Below are 22065 nucleotides of genomic sequence, written 5' to 3'. Positions count from 1 at the left end.
CTGAGGTCAAGACCACAACTAGGTCCGGAATCATGCAAGAATAGTTCACCTCCCCGATTGTTTGCAGTTGTTTTCAGCGTATGGAGAATTTTAGAATGTCAAGGAGTTGTGAGCAGCAAGAAGAGCACGATCGGTGGTTTCCCTTCCTCCGCATTTCCTCTGTTGAGATGGCTACTCGCAGTGCCTGTCGGGGATCAAACAGCCCTGTGTGTGTAGGGGAGGCAGATAGAACTCAGGCACATCCTTGACCATGTAACTATGACCATATTGTTGTAGTTAAAACTATCGTGTATATCTATCTGACTCTTATCATCAACAACATACAATTCAAGTTGGTTTTAATTATTTTCTATCTGTCCAGAAACCAAGAGTGCCTTCTGCCACAGCACACAGATGTTACAAATATGTTTTTCTAATGAGACGCATGGCACATTCCAGAGCAGCACAAGTACTTGTTTTCAGCCTGAAAATGGAATTTTTTCCCTGTTGTGCTAAAGTTTGTAAAATGTGATTACAATAAATAAACCACAGACTTGAGGGTCTTTTTTAAGATTCATAGTGAGTTCCTAATGATTACTTCATGAGGCTTTTTTTAGTGAACTTGAATTTAGTTTTTACTTTGATTAGCAGTTAACATGGAATAAAACCTGTCTGATGCCACACCTTATTTCTATGTGTAGTTTGCAGACGAGGGCAGAAAAGGTGGTATTTCTGTCTGTGGTTACTAGGATTGCTAAGAAAGATCAGAGCTTCCAGTTCTAGATTTAAACTCTTCTTGTAGCGTTTTATATTCTATAAGCAGAGGAAACTGTGAAGGCACATTCAGTGGAGAAAGGATCTCAATAAATACCGTATTATCCAGATGTTTTTCATTCTATTAGTGTCTGACTGAAGGATAACTTGTTAAACTGTGGAAGTTAATGTCATGGCATATCCAAGCCAAGACCTTAGTAACTTGATAATGATCCACTAAAATTTGAGACCTCTTATCTTTTAAGATGTGAGCCAATCATTGTTTCAAGGGAATTCAGAAGAAAGCTTTCTCTTTGGGCCAGTTGGCTGTGATTAAATTTCTTCTTCCTTTGCTGTGAAGATTTGGGTCTGCTTTGAAAGACGTGGCATTTGTTGAGATGATCCTTGAATCGGATCCACAGCATGGTTATTCCTATCTTTTCTCTGTAAATGTGGGAGGTTTTTGCAAATTCATTAAAATATTTTGAATCTGAAAGGAATGGCTCCTGACTTAAGCTGGTTGTGTCTTGGAGCAAAGATTTTGTGTTTTTTCTAAATAATAATTTCTGTTGTTATTTTATTCATGTATGATTACATACTCAGAGATTATTTTTTTTTCCTGCTGCTTGAAGAGAGGTTTAGTGTTTGAGAATCCAAACTGTAAACATGCCACTCTTTTCCACGTCAGCATGACATGGGTTAGGTTTTGGATACTCAGTCTGGCCTCAGAGTCTTTTCCTTTCTCCAATTAATGAGTCTTCGCTCTGTTTTCTTTTTGACTCTGTTGCCATCCCTGGGTTTTTTCTATCTTGGTGTAAAGTTCAAACAACGGATCTTCTTCTAGCCACCCTCCTACATGATTCACTATTTCATTGCAGATTACTCTTATTGCCACCATTTTCCCCCTGCATAGTTCTGCTCATCGCACGTGGGTCTATCTAGGAGCCTTGAAAAGCTGTGAAAAAGCCTGCTTGGCTTACTCAGCAATCACTCCCAGGATCTTTGCTGGTCATGTTACTCCCTTCTCTGTGTGCACATGCACAATGTGACTTACAAGCTTATTCCTTTAACAAAAAGAAGAGAGACAGAAAAGGTGAGACTGAGCTATAGCTTTTTATAGCTGTTCTTAACTCTCTTAGTGTTAGTGACTTTGAGCTCTGTCATTTCAGAGTAAAGTGGGACTGAACCATAGTTTTCTTCTAGCATTAAACTCGAAACATCAGCTCACTGCACTGTACTGAAAGCCCTTCTTCCTTTTTTCAGTCTCTTGCAAAAAATCCCCAATGATCTATGAAGATTTGGGATTCTTTTCTGCACTGTATAGCCTCTGTATGGTTTCAGTAAATCAAATACCCCCTACCCTACTCTGACCAGAAGTATTCTGATATTTACATGTTTGCAATGCTAGAGTTTGCATGTGTTTAAAATGTTAGCAGAGGCTCATAGAGCAGTTGTTACAGAGAAAGGAAAGAGAAAGCTTGTTCCGTCAAGCCATTTAGAAGAATACGGAACAGGCTGGGTGGGAGACTGTACGTTGCATGTGTGTCTCGACCAGCTCGACTGCCAAGGGGGAGACAAATTTTGCTGTTCTCATCTGCTTCCATTAGGACAATATTTTCTTTCCTGCTGTAGAAGAAGGAGATTCTTGTTTAGAAGAACAAGGTTTGTTTTTCTTGATGTTGCTGTCACTGTTGGCTCCCTCTTGGTTTTGCTGCAGCAAAACAGAAGGCTACAAAAAATAGCACAGCAGGAGAAGAGAGGGAAAAGATCTCCTCCTCCTCCCCTTGCTGCTCCTTTCTTCAGCAACCTTGTCACTGGACCCTCCTGGGGACCCAGGTGGGAGACAGGAATTTGAGAGCATGGCTGTTTCTTCTGGGAAGACCTCCAGTTTTCATCTGAGATAGCAGCTCTCCCACACCTCTGAAAGCCAAGCTCCAAGTGCATTGTCCTAGCATTGAATGTAGAGGAAGGTTGACATAATTTTCTAACTCCTGTGGAGATCTTTCCTCTTTTGCGTACAGTTAACTTCCCTCTGCCAAACATGTCTTGGCCCCAGGGCTGTTAGAAATCCTCAGAAGAGTCCACTTTGGGGACCCGTTTCTTTGTGATGCATGAGTTAACACCAAAAGTCTGTGATTCCACAGCACATCCTCAAGGACTGCCGCACATCATCTCCACGTGCCAGTCATGTCCTAGGCCGTTCTAATCAAATGAGCATGGGACATTTTCCAGGAAAAACGTACAACTTGCTCTAAATTCTCTGTCAAGTGCTGCTGCAACCATCCTTCTCAGTTATGTCTAAATAAAACAACACGGTTTAGTTCAAATGAGGGGAAAAGGCCCACAATAGAGTCCATTCCTTCTCAGAGCAGCTCCAACCTGATCCTCTTGGGAATGGAGCGACTGTCCAATTCTAAATGGACAAAATTTCAAAGAACCTATGGATAAAATATTGACAGCACACGACTGTATCAGTCATTACTGTGATTCTTTACAAGGTGTTTAGTAGATGGGTGGTGTGCATTTTACTTTGCCAGTTTGTGTGGCATCACTCGAAGACAACTTCATGGCGAGAAACTGAACAAAGCAATGGTGGCATTCTTCTTAGAAATCAGAGAGTATGTGTCCCTAGTGAACTACTGCTGTGAGTATGACAGTTTCCCAGGGCTGGATCACTTCATGTGCAGAATTTAATGAGCTGCCAAATGCTTCTAAATGTCAGAAAGTCCAGAGGAAAATGCACAGTACAGAACATGGCACAGACAGAAATGCAGAGACAGAAATTAATTCTTTAGCTTGCAGCATCTCCCAGTTAATTTTCCATGAAGGTTTCTCCCCTTCCCCTCCTCCGTGTTTTTCAGACTGTGAAATGATCAGTGTTTCCCTAAGGCAGATAGATGCCCAGGTTAAGGGCCACAGGGGTGATAATTGCATTTATTTTCTAGAAAATGAATAATTGCATTTATTTTCTTTGTGCAATGTGACCCAGTGTTGGCGTTTCATTCAGTTGAACTGCATCTCTCTCTTTCTGCTTGGATCGTGTGATAATGCTGCTTATCTGATGCAGTGTCAGTGGGCAAAGTAAGACAGAGCTGTTCCCGCGAGGATGCCCACAGTATGAAGAGAGGAAATAGTTGGGTAAAAGAGGAGTCTGTGTGTGTGTTGGGGGGAGAATAGAGAGCTGTGTTGGTTTTGCGTGGCAAGGTTTTGGTAGCGGGGGGGCTACAGGGGTGGCTTCTGTGAGAAGCTGCTAGAAGCTTCCCCTGTGTCTGACAGAGCCAATGCCAGCCGGCTCCAAGACGGACCCACCGCTGGCCAAGGCCAAGCCAATCAGCGCCTCTGTGATAACATATTTAAGAAAGAGAAAAATAGTTAGAGAGCGCTTTTGCAGCCAGAGAGAGGAGTGAGAAGATGTAAGAACATCTGCAGACACCAAGGTCAGTGAAGAAGGAGGGGGAGGAGGTGCTCCAGGCACCGGAGCAAGATTCCCCTGCAGCCCGTGGTGAAGACCATGGTGAGGCAGGCTGTCCCCCTGCAGCCCATGGAGGAAGGATGAGGGGGTGTAGCGATTCCACCTGCAGCCCGTGGAGGACCCCACGCCGGAGCAGGTGGAGACACCTGAAGGAGGCTGTGGCCCCGTGGGAAGCCCGCGCTGGAGCAAGCTCCTGGCAGGACCTGTGGATCCGTGGAGAGAGGAGCCCACGCCAGAGCAGGTTTGCTGACAGGACTTGTGACCCCGTGGGGGACCCACGCTGGAGCAGTTTGCTCCCGAAGGTCTGCACCCCGTGGGAGAGACTCACGTTGGAGAAGGCCGTGAAGGACTGTCTCCCGTGAGAGGGACCCCACGCTGGAGCGGGGGAACAATGAGTCCTCCCCCTGAGGATGAAGAAGCGGCAGAAACACCGCGTGAGGAACTGACCGTAACCCCCACTCCCCGTCCCCCTGTGCCGCTGGGGGGGGCGGAGGTTGAAGCCGGGAGTGAAGTTGAGCCCGGGAAGATGGGAGGGGTGGGGGGAGGTGTTTTAAGATTTTGGTTTTATTTCTCATTCCTCTGCTCTGTTTTGCTTAGTAATAAATAAGATGAATTCCCTCTCTAAGTTCGGTCTGGTTTGCTCGTGATGATAATTAGAGAATGATCTCTCCCTGTCCTTATCTCGACCCGTAAGTTTTTTTTTCCATTGTACCTTTTCTCCCCTGTCTAATGAAAGAGGGGAGTGATAGAGCGGCTCTGGTGGGCACCTGGCCCTCAGCCAGGGTCAACCCACCACAGTCCTTTTTGGCGCCCAACGTGGGGCTCGAGGGGTTGTGATAACGGCAAGTCTGACCCAAGTGTGTTAAAACAAAGTTGTTAAAAGCATTTACGATGTTATTGAAACAGTCACTGGTTATAATGATGTTCTGTTTGCTCACATGGCTCTGTTTTGTAAACCCATGTTTACTCTATGCAATCCCTGCGGTGCTGTTTATCACCTCTGGGAGAGGGGTTCGTGTTCTCATGTTGTTATATTGTGTGATAATGACATATGATAAGATATCATTGACAGTCATGGGTCTGAGCTGGTATGTGTATGTAGCATTTAGGTCAGGCCCGTACCTCGGTCAATATCTTTCAGAATTGATTAATAATTGGACCCAATCTATGGGGAAGACAGGGGGGGATACCTTCTCCCACTCTTTCACCTCCTCTTTTCCCTTTTGGTTGGTTACAACAATTTTTGAGTATTTTGAATACCCTTGGAATGTTCAGGCCATTATATTCTTATTGCTAGGTCTCCTGAATGCTTTCCCACTCCTGTTCAGGGTTAGCAAAAATCTTTTCAAGAGTACCACCCAGGGATCTTCCCCAAGGCTGAATGGTCAGGGCTGGCATGGCATTTGGGAGAGTATGGGTGGGTATCTAGAGACCTTTTCACCCCCAATGGTTTGGAGCTTCACTCCTGAACAATTGCAAGACCCTGATAAAATGGTAGAATATTTGAAAGGAAAATGCTGTGGGGATTCTAAGGAGACACAACTTACTGCGCTGTGCTGGGCCCTGGCCACAATCTATCAAACACTGCTGGATAGTAGACAGCACCATCCAGAGGGAGAGAGCGGACCCACAGGCACTGCAGCTGCCCAGGCCCCTGCGACAGGCACTGCAGCTACCCAAACCCCTGCGACAGGCACTGCAGCTACCCAAACCCCCGCAACAGGCACTGTAGTCGAGCCAAAAGATCAACCCACACCAGTATCAGTTGCCCCTATACACAAAAAGAAATACACAAGGAAATCGGTTCGCTTAGTGAAAGATGATGATGAACCGGGGCCATCACGAGAACAAGAAGAAGAGCCAGAACCAGAAGTGATTACTCGATCCCTGTCCCTGAGTGAGCTGCGAGATATGCGGAAAGATTTCAGCCGCCTTCCAGGGGAGCATATTATTACCTGGCTGCTCCGCTGCTGGGATAATGGGGCCAGTAGCCTGGAACTGGAGGGCAGGGAGGCCAAGCAGCTAGGATCCTTGTCTAGGGAAGGGGGCATTGACAAAGCAATTGGGAAGAAGGCACAGGCCCTTAGCCTCTGGAGGCGCCTCCTGTCAAGTGTGAGGGAAAGGTATCCTTTCAGTGAAGATGTCGTATGTCGGCCAGGCAAGTGGACCACTATGGAGAGAGGTATTCAATATCTGAGGGAATTAGCTGTGCGGGAGATGGTTTATTATGATCCGGACAATGCACAGTTGCCCACAGACCCCGATGAAGTCCACTGTACCCGACCCATGTGGCGAAAATTTGTGCGAAGTGCACCATCATCGTACGCCAACTCACTGGCAGTAATCGACTGGAAAAGTGAAGAGGCACCCACGGTGGACGAAGTGGCTGGCCGGCTCCGGCAGTATGAAGAGAGCCTTTCCTCCTCCCTAGTCTCGGCTGTGGAGAAACTGTCCCAGGACGTCCGGCAACTCAAAGAGGATATATCTTACTCCCCACCTGTACAGACCCGCATTTCAGCTGTTAGGAGTAAGCGTTTTTCTGCTCCAGAGAGGGGATATAGAGCATACACACCACGAGGTATCCTGTGGTTTTTCCTGCGTGACCACGGAGAAGACATGAGGAAATGGGATGGGAAGCCCACCTCAACCCTGCGGGCACGCGTACATGAGCTACAAGGCAAGACAGCTGTAAGAAGGGACTCTTCCAGAAAGAATGCTGCTCCAGTTTCCACCGGGCAGCCCCCCAGACCAAGTGAAAGGCCAGATCGCACTTCTGATCCTCTTGAAGGGACCTCTAAGTCCTTTTTGCAAGACGTGAGTAGTGACTATGACGAGCAGGACTAGAGGGGCCCTGCCTCCAGCCAGGTGGAGGAAAGGGACAATAGGGTTTATTGGACTGTGTGGATCCGATGGCCTGGCACATCGAACCCACAAGAGTACAAGGCCCTAGTGGACACGGGTGCACAGTGTACCCTAATGCCATCGAACTATGAAGGGGTGGAACCAATATCTATTTCTGGTGTGACAGGGGGATCCCAACAGTTGACTCTGTTGGAGGCTGAAGTAAGTCTAACTGGGAATGAGTGGCAAAAGCACCCCATTGTGACTGGGCCAGAGGCTCCATGCATCCTGGGCATAGACTACCTCCGGAAAGGGTATTTCAAAGACCCAAAAGGTTACAGGTGGGCTTTTGGAATAGCTGCCTTAGAAGCGGAGGAAATTGAACCATTGTCTAGTTTGCCTGGTCTCTCGGAGGACCCTTCTGTTGTAGGGTTGCTGAAGGTTGAAGAGCAACAGGTGCCGATTGCTACTACAACTGTGCACCGGCGGCAATACCGCACCAACAGAGACTCCCTGGTTCCCATCCACAAACTAATTCATCAACTGGAGGGTCAGGGAGTGATCAGCAGAACCCACTCACCCTTTAACAGTCCCATATGGCCAGTGCGGAAGTCCAATGGCGAGTGGAGGCTGACGGTAGACTATCGTGGCCTGAATGAAGTCACACCGCCCATGAGCGCTGCTGTGCCGGATATGCTGGAACTTCAATATGAACTGGAGTCAAAGGCAGCCAAATGGTATGCCACAATTGATATAGCTAATGCATTTTTCTCGATCCCTTTGGCAGCAGAGTGCAGGCCGCAGTTTGCCTTCACTTGGAGGGGCGTCCAGTACACCTGGAATCGATTGCCCCAGGGGTGGAAACACAGCCCCACAATTTGCCATGGACTGATCCAGACCGCACTGGAAAAGGGTGAAGCCCCAGAGCACCTGCAATACATTGATGATATCATTGTATGGGGTAACTCAGCAGAGGAAGTTTCTGAGAAAGGGAAAAAAATAATCCAAATCCTGCTGCAGGCTGGCTTTGCCATAAAACGAAGTAAGGTGAAGGGGCCTGCGCAGGAAATCCAATTTTTAGGCATAAGGTGGCATGATGGGCGGCGTCAAATCCCTATGGATATTATCAACAAAATAGCAGCCATGTCCCCACCAACCAACAAAAAGGAGACACAGGCCTTCTTAGGTGTTGTGGGTTTCTGGCGAATGCACATTCCGAATTACAGTTTGATAGTAAGCCCTCTCTACCATGTAACCCGGAAGAAGAATGATTTTAAATGGGGCCCTGAGCAACGACAAGCTTTCGAACAGATTAAACAAGAAATAGTTCATGCTGTAGCTCTTGGGCCAGTCCGGGCAGGACCAGATGTAAAAAATGTGCTGTACACCGCAGCCGGGGAGAATGGCCCTACCTGGAGTCTCTGGCAGAAAGCACCAGGGGAGACTCGAGGTCGACCCCTGGGGTTTTGGAGCCGGGGATATAGAGGATCCGAGGCCCGCTACACTCCAACAGAAAAGGAGATATTGGCAGCCTACGAAGGGGTTCGAGCTGCTTCAGAGGTGATTGGCACTGAAGCACAGCTCCTCTTGGCACCCCGACTCCCAGTGCTGGGTTGGATGTTCAAAGAGAGGGCTCCTTCTACACATCATGCAACTGATGCTACGTGGAGTAAGTGGGTTGCACTGATCACACAACGGGCTAGAATAGGAAGCCCCAATCGTCCAGGGATTCTGGAAGTGATCACAGACTGGCCAGAAGGGAAAGATTTCGGAATGTCGCCAGAGGAGGAGGTGACACGTGCTGAAGAAGCCCCACCGTATAATAAACTAACAGAAGATGAGAAGCCATATGCCCTCTTCACTGATGGGTCCTGTCGCATTGTGGGAAAGCATCGAAGGTGGAAGGCCGCTGTATGGAGTCCTACACGGCGAGTTGCAGAAGCTGCTGAAGGAGAAGGTGAATCGAGCCAGTTTGCAGAGGTGAAAGCCATCCAGCTGGCTTTAGATATTGCTGAAAGAGAAAAGTGGCCAACGCTGTACCTCTACACTGACTCATGGATGGTGGCCAATGCCCTGTGGGGGTGGTTACAGCAGTGGAAGCGGAGCAACTGGCAGCGTAGAGGCAAACCCATCTGGGCTGCCCCACTGTGGCAAGATATTGCTGCCCGGCTAGAGAAGCTGGTTGTAAAGGTACGTCATGTAGATGCCCACGTACCCAAGAGTCGGGCCACTGAGGAACATCAGAACAACCAGCAGGTAGATCAGGCTGCCAAGATTGAAGTGGCTCAGGTGGATTTGGACTGGCAGCGTAAGGGTGAATTATTTCTAGCTCGGTGGGCCCATGACACCTCAGGTCATCAAGGAAGAGATGCGACATATAGATGGGCCCGTGATCGAGGGGTGGACTTGAGCATGGACGCCATCTCACAGGTCATCCATCAATGTGAAACGTGTGCCGCAATCAAGCAAGCCAAGCGGGTAAAGCCTCTGTGGTATGGAGGCCGATGGCTGAAATATAAATATGGGGAAGCATGGCAAATCGACTACATCACGCTCCCACAAACCCGCCAAGGCAAGCGTTATGTCCTCACAATGGTGGAAGCAACCACTGGGTGGCTAGAAACATACCCTGTGCCCCATGCCACTGCCCGGAACACTATTCTGGGTCTTGAAAAGCAAGTCCTGTGGCGACATGGCACCCCAGAGAGAATTGAGTCAGACAATGGGACTCATTTTCGGAACAACCTCATAGACACCTGGGCCAAAGAGCATGGTATTGAGTGGGTGTATCACATCCCCTACCACGCACCAGCCTCTGGGAAAGTTGAAAGGTGTAATGGGCTGCTAAAAACCACCCTGAGGGCAATGGGTGGTGGGACTCTCAAACACTGGGATACGCATTTAGCAAAGGCCACCTGGTTAGTTAACACTAGGGGATCTGCCAATCGAGCTGGCCCTGCCCAGTCAAAATTCCCACGCCCAGTAGAAGGAGATAAAGTTCCTGTAGTGCACATGAAAAATATGTTGGGTAAAACAGTTTGGGTTATCCCTGCTTCAGGCAAAGGCAAGCCCATCTGCGGGATTGCTTTTGCTCAGGGACCAGGGTGCACTTGGTGGGTGATGAGAAAAGATGGGGAAGTCCGGTGTGTACCCCAAGGGGATTTGATTTTGGGTGAAAATAGCCAATAAATTAAATTGCATGATATTAATAGTGATATACTGTATCAATGGTATGACCATAAGAATCACCCAAAACTAATGAAGGATGGACTTTGAAACTGAGCAAAGTGCCACGATGATGGAACTAGAACTGCCTTCAACTGGTGCCCAGAAACTTCATCGAAAAATCACATCTTTGGCATCCAGACTGTGAGCATGGACCATACCAGATACACCGGCTGTGGAGACTCCGGATGCAGCGTGTAACAATCCAGCTGCACGCACCATTGCTCCTGCTCTGAGAGACTGTAATGGCAGATGGAACCCAAAACCCTGGACTAAATGAACTCGACAGACATTTTAGAGCAATAGCCCATAGAGTAAGGCAATGAGTTCTGTAAAATAATCTGGGCATGACGTAGATGGTATGGAATAAGGGGTGGATAATGTCCTGGTTCTGGCAAGGATAGAGTTAATTTCCCAAGGAGCCAGGACAGGTGAGCCAAGCTGGCCGGGGGCTATTCCATACCATGTGACATCATGCTCACCATAAAAGGGGGCCAGGCGGGGAGGGGCGGGTTCGGCGTGTCGGCGTGGCTTCGGGACGGGTCGAGCGTCCGGTCGGTCGGTCGTCGGATCGGTAAAATCGTTCTCTGTTATCACCCATTGTTACTATCTGTTATCAGCACTGTTGTTGATTGTTCTCCCTCTCCCTTGCTGTCCCAGTAAACTGCCCTTATCCCAACCCTCGAGGCTTTGCCCTTGTTTTTCCGTTCTCCTCCCCATCCCGCCGGGGGAGGGGTGAGCGAGCGGCTGGGGCTAAACCACGTCAGTCAGCCCATCCTCAAGCTAGAAATTTTCAAGAGAAGTATTTTACAGCAAAATAGAAATTAAAGTCATTAAGTCACTCCTGATAGAATAATGATTTATCCAACTTGCACAGCAATGCGAGAGGTGGGGTTGGGACAAATTAGGATGGCAGTATGAGGAAAAGATCCTTCCTGACGTTTCTTTTTGCAACCCAAAGTCTGCTCTTCTTTGGGCACAGGGTAACTAGGCAGTCTGTTGAGCTGTGAGTTTTAAAGCCTTTGGAAAAAATCTGTTGAGATTAAAAAAATTAAACAAACAAACAAAAAAATCTTTCTCCTTCCCTTTCCTCCCAAACCAGGTTTTCCACGTTCAAAGTCTGCTTGTACATGCAAGCCATTTATAACCCTGGCACACGTGAATTTTTTACAGCATGGAAATTTCATTACATATGTTATTTCTGCTGCAGACTTAATGGTATTTTCTGTTGGCTGACCAGAGTCTCTTGCTGCCCAGTGCTGTGTGTAACGGGTACCTGACGAGATGATCAAGAGTGTGCTGGATCGACACAAAGCTGTGATGTGGCCTAAATAGCTTATCTACCACAAAAGGTGGTAGATATCACTTGTAAGATGAGTTTTTTGATTGTTCCTGAGGTGTTTGCACCCTCTGACTCTGGATATTTAATTCTGGTGCTTTTAGCCCACCTAGACTACTTCTCTGTCCTCACTACGTCTCCGGAGCTTTGAATCCTATACTAGAGGCTCTGCTGAGTATGTAGAAAGTCTAGATGGTTAATTTAGGCTCCTTTCTTAAGTGCCTGAATTAAAAAGGTGTAAATGCCTCTTTTGTAGGCCAGGTAAGGGTGGAAGTTCTCTGGAACAGACTGCTGAAAGGCATCTCCCAAATGCCTGTTGCGAATTGCTTGTCTTCCCTTAGGGAAGTTAGTCAACTTGGAACTGGCTGTGCCGGAGGGATTCATCCCATCCCGTGTATCTGGGACAAGTTAGAAAGCCTAAATGGGTTCGGGGATTCAAGCTGGACTTCCAGTCTTTCAACCGATGAGCTACTGGGGAATTTTCAAAGTGATGAATGTAGCAGCCCCGATATTTTGATAGTTTGACATAGAAGTAAATTGGTAAAAGCAGTAAGTAGATGTCCTGTTAAAAACACCCTTGCATGGCATTCCAGGATTGATCAGATGCTTAAATGCACCTCCGATTTGGTAGATGCTGCTTCGCTACTCAGAAGAAGAGAAGCAGGAGAGGGGAAAATAGCGCACGTGTTTGTGAAGATATAATGGCAGCGTTTTAGAGTGCACCTTGCAACCGGCAAAATGGAAACAGATGGCTCATATTTTACAGAGTGGAGTTATTCTACCCTGAAGGATGTTCAAAGTCATACAAAGGGAGTGCTGCTTGCAAATCCCATTATCGATAAACGGTTTCTAACGGGATTGGTGCTGCTTACTCTTTACTGTGCTCGCATATGTGCACACCCATATACGTGCACTTTGAAAAAGCCTTTCATGGGTTCAGCTACTTTCATTAATGCCAAAATCATTTTATATTTTCTGGTATATATCTCTTTTTCTCTGAATTTTGTAAAGGAATTGGTACCTTCTCCCCTTGGTTATTTTCTTTTGAATGCTTAAATGAAAAGGGCTTTTTTCCCCAGTGTCAATAAATTTGTTACTGGGAATGGGAAAGGTGTTTTCAATTAGAGCTGGCACTGTTTGAGCCTCCCACCAGGGTGGCAGGTATCCTTGGGGAAAAATCAAGCAAATAATAGATCAGTCTGGCTGTGTATTGAAAGGATGGATGAGGTATATTGTGTGTGAGAGTATTGTGGTACCCGTATATTAATGTGTAATCTCAGTACTGTGTTCATTCTTATAGCAGGAGTAAAGGGGGCCTCTTCATAAGCTAGTCCAAAATGGCTGTTGTTGCAATTGTTATCACCTTATTTATATTCCTTTATTGCCTTACAACCCTTCATATAGAGTAAAACCTCACTGTGTTGGATGCTGTACAAATTAGGAACAGATAGATTGCTTTTCCACAAATTGCTTACAATTTAACTAATGTTGTACATTTATTCTTGCACAGAGAGGTCTCCATGTTAGTTGTTACCTGTTTTTATTCTACTCATTCCTCTCTAGCAAAACAGTTCACATTAAAACATAGCTGTGTCAGTTCTGCTGCGGTCTAGAGGGTCAGCTGTGCAAAAATGGATGGAGGCCTGTGCTTCTGCATGTCAGAAATGTAGGATGTGAAAAGCCATCGGATAGTGATAATGTAACGTAAAGATCAGTGGAGGTAGTACTAGATCTGCCTGGTTTAATTGAAGTTTCAAACAATCAAGAGTATTTTCAGTGTTACTAAGTGAGCAGTGGAGCAGCCTGTACGTATGGATTACTTAGAACAGATAATTATTATATAAGCTGCACCCCTGAGATGAGAGCCCTTCTGATCCACACCAAAGCATCAGCCGCTAGAGCTAGGGGCGCCTGACCTACAGCTAATAAGAGTAGAAGTAGGTCCCTTATATTTGGTCTGGGTCTGTTTCCCACCCAGGTAGAAGGTATTGCGTGAAAGCAGCGTGTCCCAGCATGACCCCATTTTAGGTAAGAAGCAGTTCAGATAGCCAAGGCTGAGCAGTTCCGGTTCCTTCCACCTGCTGTGACCCGCCAGTCTTGCCGAGCACAGGGACAGAGTTCGCCTCTGCGGGTAGGTTTTATCTGTGCCAGCCTCCCACAAACATGCCCAGGAAGCGATTTAAGTGTGGTTTTACATCACAGTAAGATGGCAGGCCAATATTAACCGTGATGAATTTTTTTCCTTGTTTTCACAGACCCTTCATGCTTCTGCCGCCGCTGATGGAGTGGATGAGAGTGGCTATCACCTACGCTGAGCACCGGCGCAGTTTAACTGTGGACAGTGATGATATCAGGCAGACAGCCAGACTGCTCTTACCTGGACTGGACTGCGAGCCCCGGCAGCTAAAGTATGTGGACTAAGCTTTATAAGCAGCTAAAGTAATTCTAACCTCTTACAGTATTCTTGCTATATTTCATGGGACCCAGATCTCAAAATACTATATAGACAATACATCTTTAATCTTTTAGTATTCCAAGACATAAAGAAGCTTTGGCCAAACACTGCAGCTAGGATAGAAAGATTTTGTCTTGCCAAATGTTACGTAGAAAGAATGAGACAGAGAAGGATTGAAATACAAGTATTTGGGTTTTTATGCCTCGGCCTTAATGACAAGATTATTCTTTGCTTTTTGAGATATCTTGATGAAAAGTATCAGTACCTTTTAAAATCTTCCCCTCACATATATATTGAACAGGCATTTATAATTAGCTCGGTTCATTAGCACATCATAGGTATCTTATTCAGGTTTGTAGTCCTTTAAGTTGCTGTCATTAGCACTAGGTTTGAGATCAGAGTTACATCTTGAACTTAAGTACAAAGTAAATTCTTGTTTCCTGAGTGGATTTTGTCCCCCATATGCCTTTGGGTTAAATGAGTGGGCAGGACACATTAATAACAATAAATAATACTTTTATCGTGCTCTTAAGTGATGAAATGATTACCTTAAAAGATAAAAGTACATCATTATTCTTAGAATTATTTTTCATGAACAATAAAACCAGCAAGAGGCTTTTAATCACAAGTCCTGGATCTGTTTTTGTTGCTTTTTACCTTTTCCTTCTGGCAGCCAGAAAGGCTCTTGCTTTTTGCTACGTCTCTGTGTCCCCATTTGTGAATTGAAGGGTAGCCCTTATTACCCACAAAACCTAACGTGAAGCTAAATTAGTTGGTGAGTATGGTGGTGCAATTAGATGACAGAATGTTTCGTCGGCTGCAGTTGACTCCTAGTCTTAGTTCTCAGCTCAGTCCCTGCCTGTGTCCTGAGACGTGGTACCTGACTGATGGAGAACGCTGCCAGTCTTTTCAAAAGTGACGTTAAACAGGTGATCCTCAGCACTTATTTAAACTCCTTAGTTTCAGACTGGAAGGGAGCAGCTGAACTTGGACTTGGCATCCACAAAGCAGGAGTTGTATGCTTACTCCTGGAACACTTTTCTTCTCCCTTTTCTCTGCCAGTGTGCGTGTGCTCTGTTTCGGTTAAAGCACAGGCTACTCTGGCTTATGTGTGGATAGTAGGTGCTAGTGTAGGCAACTCAATATGGGCTAAACTAATTTTACATGTGTGCATAATGCTTGCCAAAACCTTTGAAATTCTTTGATGAACAGTACTGCAGAAGACTAACCTAAGCACAAGTACTTCCAGTCAGCTTCATGGTTTTTCTTTCAGTCTCGCCTTTAGAGAAAGACTTTTGATTTCAAAACTAGCCATTACAGCACGTTTAGGGGAAAAGGACATCTCGGAACTGAAGCCAAATTTATGCCTTGCTTGCTGTGTGACTGCAGGCAAATTGCAACTCGCTTTTCCTCATGACAGGCAGGCTAAAAGTCCTATAATGATATTTCCTCGCAGTGCTGATGCATCAGGTAGGGTATGTTGAAATCCCTGAAAGAGAAGTTGTGCAGAAGAACAAAGTATAATTAGTATAACCTGAAATTCAGACCTCTAATATCTGTTCTCTGACACAGACTGCTTGGGCAGTATAATCTTCCACAACAACTGTTTGTATATTAATGGATGAAGCCTTCTAATAGGATGCTCTCAGTTTATGTTTGCCAGACCATTTATAAACATCTTCAGTACTCACCTGTTACTGTTTAAATAACAATATAAGTGGGGAAATGCTAGATTGAAGAGAACCCTGTTTGTTTTCCACCTACTTAAATATAAATGTTGGGATTTTAATATTAAGTTATTATCACACACTGCTTTTTAAATTATTATTCTTTTTTCCTCACTGCAGGCCACATTTAAATCACTTACTACCAGTAGTTATAGTAGTAGTTACTGCTTATGAAACCCAAAGAGCACAGCAGGCTCCTGCTCCCCCTTCAAGCTATCCCGTCCCAAACTCAGCCCTCAGCCCTACCCCTTCCCCTGCTCTCTGGGCTCTGCACCCCGCGATGTCTCTCGGTGCAATTCTTCAGTTTATCCCCTGGGCACTGCTGGCCATACGTGGGAGCTGCTGTCTGGGCAACTGCAGGAACACAGGCTTTACTCTAGGAAGCGTGCAAGAGTTTGCCTCTCTTCTCCCCAGGATAACAACTCACACATGGAAAACCTACTGTGGTTACAGCTGCTGCACAGCAGTTGTGCATGTGTGAGCTCTCCCTCCTGGCTCTTGGAGGATGCTCTAACTTTTATCACGCTCTAAAAGAAAAAAAGCTACTTTGCATCTATCACAGAAGAGCATGCTGTCAAGCTACTGCTACAGAACAGCAAGTGTACGGTAACATTTGCGTGGGCTGAGCCTGCAGGTCTCCCAGGAGTAAAGCTCACAAATTGTAAATTCAAATTCCAGTGCCTGAACCAGCCTCCGGCAGCTCTGCACCAAGAACTACAGTCCAGCTTTTTGCTGGGTCTCTCTGACTGTGCGACTGTTTTGTTTCGCTGTTTGGTCTGCAGGGCTCATCAGTGAATTGTCCCCGTCCCTCCCCGCCCAGTGCCTGTAAATAGCGCTGGGTGCAATCATGCCCGTTAGCAAAATAGAAACAATGTGCAAAGACAGGTAACATCCCTTCAAAAACTTTTGTTTTCTGCAGTTCACTGGATTTCAAGTGATGTCATTTTATTTAACTTTTTTTGCATAGAATTATTATTATTGTTGTTATTAAAAGTCATTGTATTCTACACAATATCATAGCATCACGATACTGTACCAACTACCTTACTAGGCCAAAGTTATTACTTGGCTAGCCTAGCTGTAGGATTTCTATGTGTCTAGCATTAAGTCTTTTGCCTTACTGTCCTCTTGTGCTCTGTACTGTATGCCTTCTAATCCAGTATCTGGGTGCTTGAGAGGTCTTGTCTTCTGATCAAATATTTGTGCTCAGCTCCTTTGGAGAGTCATTTTATTTGCAGATGTATCTCCAAAGAGCTAGTGACTCCAAAACTGTCACTTTGCTTTCTGCTGACTGTTCCCCAAATCGTACCCCGATGTAGTTCCTTTCTGAAAGCAGCTGAGGCGAAACGCTGGTTTCCCCTGTTCAATGTGACCGGTCACCAGCCTGCGGAGGGACCTTTGTTAACTCAGCGTATTGTTCATAGCATCTGTTCACCATTTGTCATCCACCATCAGCGCAAGTTCAGAAGCATTAAAACAGGACCAGCTGAATTAAAACGTGAATAAGATTCATCTTGAATCTTCCACGTGAAGTGATGAGTGTTTTACTTCTCTGGCAGGCCGTACAAAGTTCCCAGAAGAGGTTAGCCCTGTTGAAAGAATCTCATTCTTCAAAGGAACTTGGCAGGCTGATATCTCACTCACTGAGAGTTTGCACAAGAGCCTGTGTTGAAAACCAGACATCTAGTAGAGAAGGCATTCACCCTGAAATAACATCAAAGGGCTGACCGTATCACTGCCCAGCTCAGATAGGAAACACCTCCAGTTTGGCCATGTTTCTTCAGTGAAGGAGATACACTTCCAGGTTTGGAATTCAGAAGTCTCTGAGCAGATAACCAGAGGAGTTACAGTAATCCAATGGCTCCTTCCAAATGAGATAAAGGCCATTTGATAGTCATCTAAAGGATAAGGATTTAACAGAGCCTCATGGAAATGTTAATGCACTTGCTTTTATTGAGGCATTGGAAGAGAGTTGAGAATGTTCCGCTACCTAGATTTGATTTTGACATCTTTTTTTTTATTACTACTTTTATATTTTTCCAGAAAAGAATAAGGATCATTATCTTCTTCCAGAAATGTCTTTTATTTCAAAATAATATCTAGTCTGGCAGACAGACAGCATAATTGTTTCATCCTAGAACTACACTGATATTTTATTATATACACTTTTTCTCCACCTCTCTCTCCTCCTTGCAATATGTTTTTGTGTATGTTTGATGGACTCTCCTATAATGAGCAGAAAAATACAAATATAACATCCAAAATATATACAGTTAATTATTTAAAGCAACTGGGTTTTGGTGCGGGACTTTTTGTGAGAAACAGAACTAAGGAAACCTGGTCGCTGCAGGTTTGCAGCCTGAGACACTAGTGCCCGTTACAGTACGGCAATATTCCAGCATCCCTTTCCCGTCTTGCTGGATAAGATGTAGCAGAATCGGTGCCTGGTCCAGAGCTACCCTTGTAGGGAGGGGCTGGCTGGAAAGCACCACTTTTGGCAAGGAATAAGGATTTCTTCCGGTAAGGTTTCTCTACTTGGACATCTTTTTTTTTTTTTTAAATTTTTTTTTTGCAGTGTTTGCATGAACTTACTGTCTTTCTCTAAGAATTAAAATTTCTGTCTCCAGTATGAGTGAAGTTAGCCAGATTTTTCAGAAATGGTTACACAAGGGGAAGGTATATGATAGGTAAACTTGTGAAAATTCATAACATGGGGCTACCAAAAAAAAAAACGAAAAAAAAAACCAAACATAAGTTATTTTGTCCTTCACAGACCTGAATGCTGCTTTAGTTCCTTCCGGAGACTGGATGCTAAGGCTGCTACTGAAAAATTCCAGCAGGATCTGGGTTTCCGAATGCTAAACTGTGGACGGACAGATCTGATCAACCAAGCAATCGATGCACTGGGACCTGACGGGGTCAACACCATGGATGATCAGGTATGCCATATGACCACACCCACAAAAATTCTTTGCATGAATAAACAGCAAATCAATACATGAGGTCGTAAGCGTTAGTTGCCCCTCCAAGGCTTTTCTAATTCTAGCTTGTGTTTTAGTCTCAAAATATATCTCTTTAACCCCCAAAACCATACCTGCCCCACCCTCCTGCACCCCCAAAAAGCCAGTTAAAGCCCAGAGCGAATTGTTTATCAGCTGGAATGTCGCTGTGCTCCTTGGATGGGCTGTCTCAGCACTGATGGAAGACAGGTTAATACGCTGGCTGCGAATGCGAAGTCTGATGTTGCCTTAACGCTAAGACAACGTCAAAACAAAATGGGTTTTGCCAGTGACACTCTCTTCTGGTTCAACAGCCCAGACGCAGTCTGGGTCGGTGATGAGTGACCAGAAAGTGTTACTGTCTGATGGCTTTCAGGCGCAAAGTGAGTTACTGTTCTCAGTACGGTCTGGCATATAAGAGCGAGCACTGAGAACCCCAGCAGTGTTGGTATCAGTCGCTCTTAGCTTTGTTGAAAGTCCATCATATTGATGTGTCTATTTTTTTCATTTTTACCTCTTCCCTGCTCAGCTACATTGAACCACAGGGATTTGGTAGTCTGGGGAGTCTTTAGCTGCTTCTGCTGTCAGTCCCATCAAGTAACAGCAGAGTCTGCTCTCCGGGGCATCATTCAGCCCATTGAATTAGCTTTTAATTTAAAAAAAAAAAAAACAACCCTCTCCCAAATAAACACTCATTATAGCTGTCACAGCAATGAGAACGAGCTGTCATGTCTCAGAAACAATAGGACATTTAGCAGTAGGAAGGATTTATGTTGAAGTAGAGAGGTTTTCTCATCAACAGCATTTTACTGCAGCAGCATTTCACACCAAATTCTGAAACTGGCACGTCTTCCAAGGTACTTTCCACCATCCTGCAATTTTAAAGGAAGTCTGAACGTGTACACAAATATGAGCAGAAACTGCTCATGCACAAGCTTATATTTAGGTATGTAGTTGCCTTATTTACATAACCAATGCAAGGAGCTTTGTGCTCACAGAGGTGAGGTATTGAATCATAGGTGCCCTCGATACTGACTTTATTAAAGCCACAAAGGTAGCAGATCTATATTACGAAGGTCTGCCCCTTTATTTATTTTTTTTCTGAAGTTTTTGCAGTTCCTGTTTACGTGGCCCTGAGGCCTTTTGTTTTCTCAGATTATTTTGTACTGTGAACCTTGCTAACACCAAGAGCATCACTTCTCGCTGCGGGATGCTTTTTACCTCTCTTCAGCCAGCTGGGAGCTGTTTGGCTTTCTTATGCATAAGACCCCACATTCTGTAGGAAACTCATTGGAAAGTTTGAGAAGTTTCTGCTGTCACTTATTTATGGTCTCATTGTCATCCTATTCATGTCATCCTCTAGTCAGTCCTACTGTGACTTGGGGGATCGTAGTGTTCTGGTGGCTCTGAGAATGCTTCTCCCATGTCTCTAAGCAGTGTTTTGGCACTGACTGAGGAGGGCAAGGCAGGCTCCCTCTGGCTACATTGTTGGTCTGAAATTCTCCACTTAAGTGATTCTGGAGCAACTCATCTCTGCTGCTAAGCTTGTGTCCTCCATCACGCTACCAATCAGAGAGAGAGTTAAAACCAGACTCCATCAGTGAACTCTGCCATAGCTGGAATGCAAAATCAAATCTGAACTTTGCAGCTACCTGCTTTTCCCCTTCCTGTGAAGGAATAAGCCAAAGCCAGTAAACCCAAACTTGGGAAAATTAATGTAGGCTTGGCAAGAGAAAGTAGGTTTTTCTGTCCTGTGACAGGACAGAACATTCAGCACTGGCACCTGGTAAAGCTCAGTCCGTATATCTTGATTTCTTCTGGTCATGATGAGTCGTCTTAACACACTGTGCAGTGTGCACCTCTGAGGCATTGCAAACCATCTCTCACCTGGCAAGTACAGCAAAAGTTTTGCTGCAAATCCTATGATAGACAGGACTGTTGGACTAATTTAACATATAGGCTTTAGATTCCAGTTCAGGTTTTGACTGCTCCCAGAACATGAGCGTGTCTGACGTTAAGGTGTGTGTTCAGACCCACTTCTATGCGTATGTAGATGTAACCGCCTCAAATGCAGGAAGACTGGAATTGTGGCTGTTTAGAAAAGACACCTTTGCAGAACTCCTCTGTGTGAGATGTAATTCTATTTTACGATACATGTCCATCTCTAAAGATGAAGCTGTATTATTACATAATGAGCAGCAGAGAGGCCGCCTGTGAAAAATTCAAACACAATAATTAAGGAGGGGGGGGAAAGCTGTAGGATGCAAGCAGGAATGGATTTTACTAGGCCATTTCCTTTCTGTCCTTGGCAACTTCTGGAATGAACTCTGTAAGCAAGGCTCATTTCTCGTAATTCATCTCCGAGTCGTCATGGTTTGCTGGTAAGTAGGGAGAGGGAGAGATTTATGGAATTGAAATGCTGAGATATTGTGGCAAATAAGATTTTAGAAGTGGGGATAAGTTGCCAAATAAATTAATCTTGTGTATTTTTGTGTTTTCTGCTTTCGGCTCATCTGGCTACAAATGATCCAAGAAATGGTATTTCTTTTTTGGCAGCCTTGAGAAAACTCAAGAATTGTGGACAATACCCGGCTGGGATTTTCAGTGATCCTTTCGTATTCTTGCAATCTTGTCCCATGATGTTTTGTCCACATCATGTTGCAATACTGGTGTGTTGTGCCCACTCTGCATAGATACCAAACTGTTTTGAACATACACTTATGCTGTCCCTACACACATGTGCGCACACACGCTCTAATGTACGTTAAGATTCAAACTCACTGTGTCCATGACAGGTTCACAGTTGATAAGTAAAGAAAAACAATTTATTTTTTTTCTTCTTCCTGAAGGGTATGACCCCACTGATGTACGCCTGTGCTGCTGGAGATGAAGCCATGGTCCAAATGCTTATAGATGCTGGAGCAAATCTAGATATACCAGTGAGTAATGGAGGATGCTCTCCCCATAATTATTCATCTGTAAACTAACCAGTGCAGTTATGAAATCTCTTCTAGCAACTAAAGGCTTCATTTCTGGAAGCTTCTGAGCAAGGCACTTCTTTCAGAAACCATTGCTTCAGGGATTTGGGAGGGGGAAGAAAATCTTCAAAACCTCTCGGAGCACTCAGTGGCTCCAATTAGGATCGGCATTGGCAAGTCTAATAGGCGTGGTGGGGGCTCCCTCCTGAAAGAACTGCCACTAGGAGAAACCAATAAGCCCATTAAAACGGCCCAGGGGACTGGACAGAATGACTGTTGTTCTCTAAACGGCGTAAG

General features: G+C 45.2%; 1 protein-coding gene across 3 annotated transcripts in view; it reads left to right on the top strand.

Moving 5' to 3' along the window:
* The window catches only part of ABTB2 (ankyrin repeat and BTB domain containing 2), a 158930-nt gene that overhangs the window by 121971 nt on the left and 14894 nt on the right, over window positions 1-22065 (top strand). For all 3 annotated transcript variants that reach the window (XM_075755429.1, XM_075755431.1, XM_075755430.1), the window contains 3 exons: window positions 13865-14017; window positions 18565-18730; window positions 21640-21729. In XM_075755429.1, coding sequence (XP_075611544.1) covers window positions 13865-14017; window positions 18565-18730; window positions 21640-21729 — 409 coding nt within the window. The remainder of the gene's footprint in view (window positions 1-13864; window positions 14018-18564; window positions 18731-21639; window positions 21730-22065) is intronic.

This window comes from Balearica regulorum, chromosome 5 (assembly GCF_011004875.1).
Source record: "Balearica regulorum gibbericeps isolate bBalReg1 chromosome 5, bBalReg1.pri, whole genome shotgun sequence".
NCBI lineage: Eukaryota > Metazoa > Chordata > Aves > Gruiformes > Gruidae > Balearica > Balearica regulorum.
Note: the sequence above shows the minus strand (reverse complement) of the source record. Positions and strands in the feature narration are given on the sequence as shown.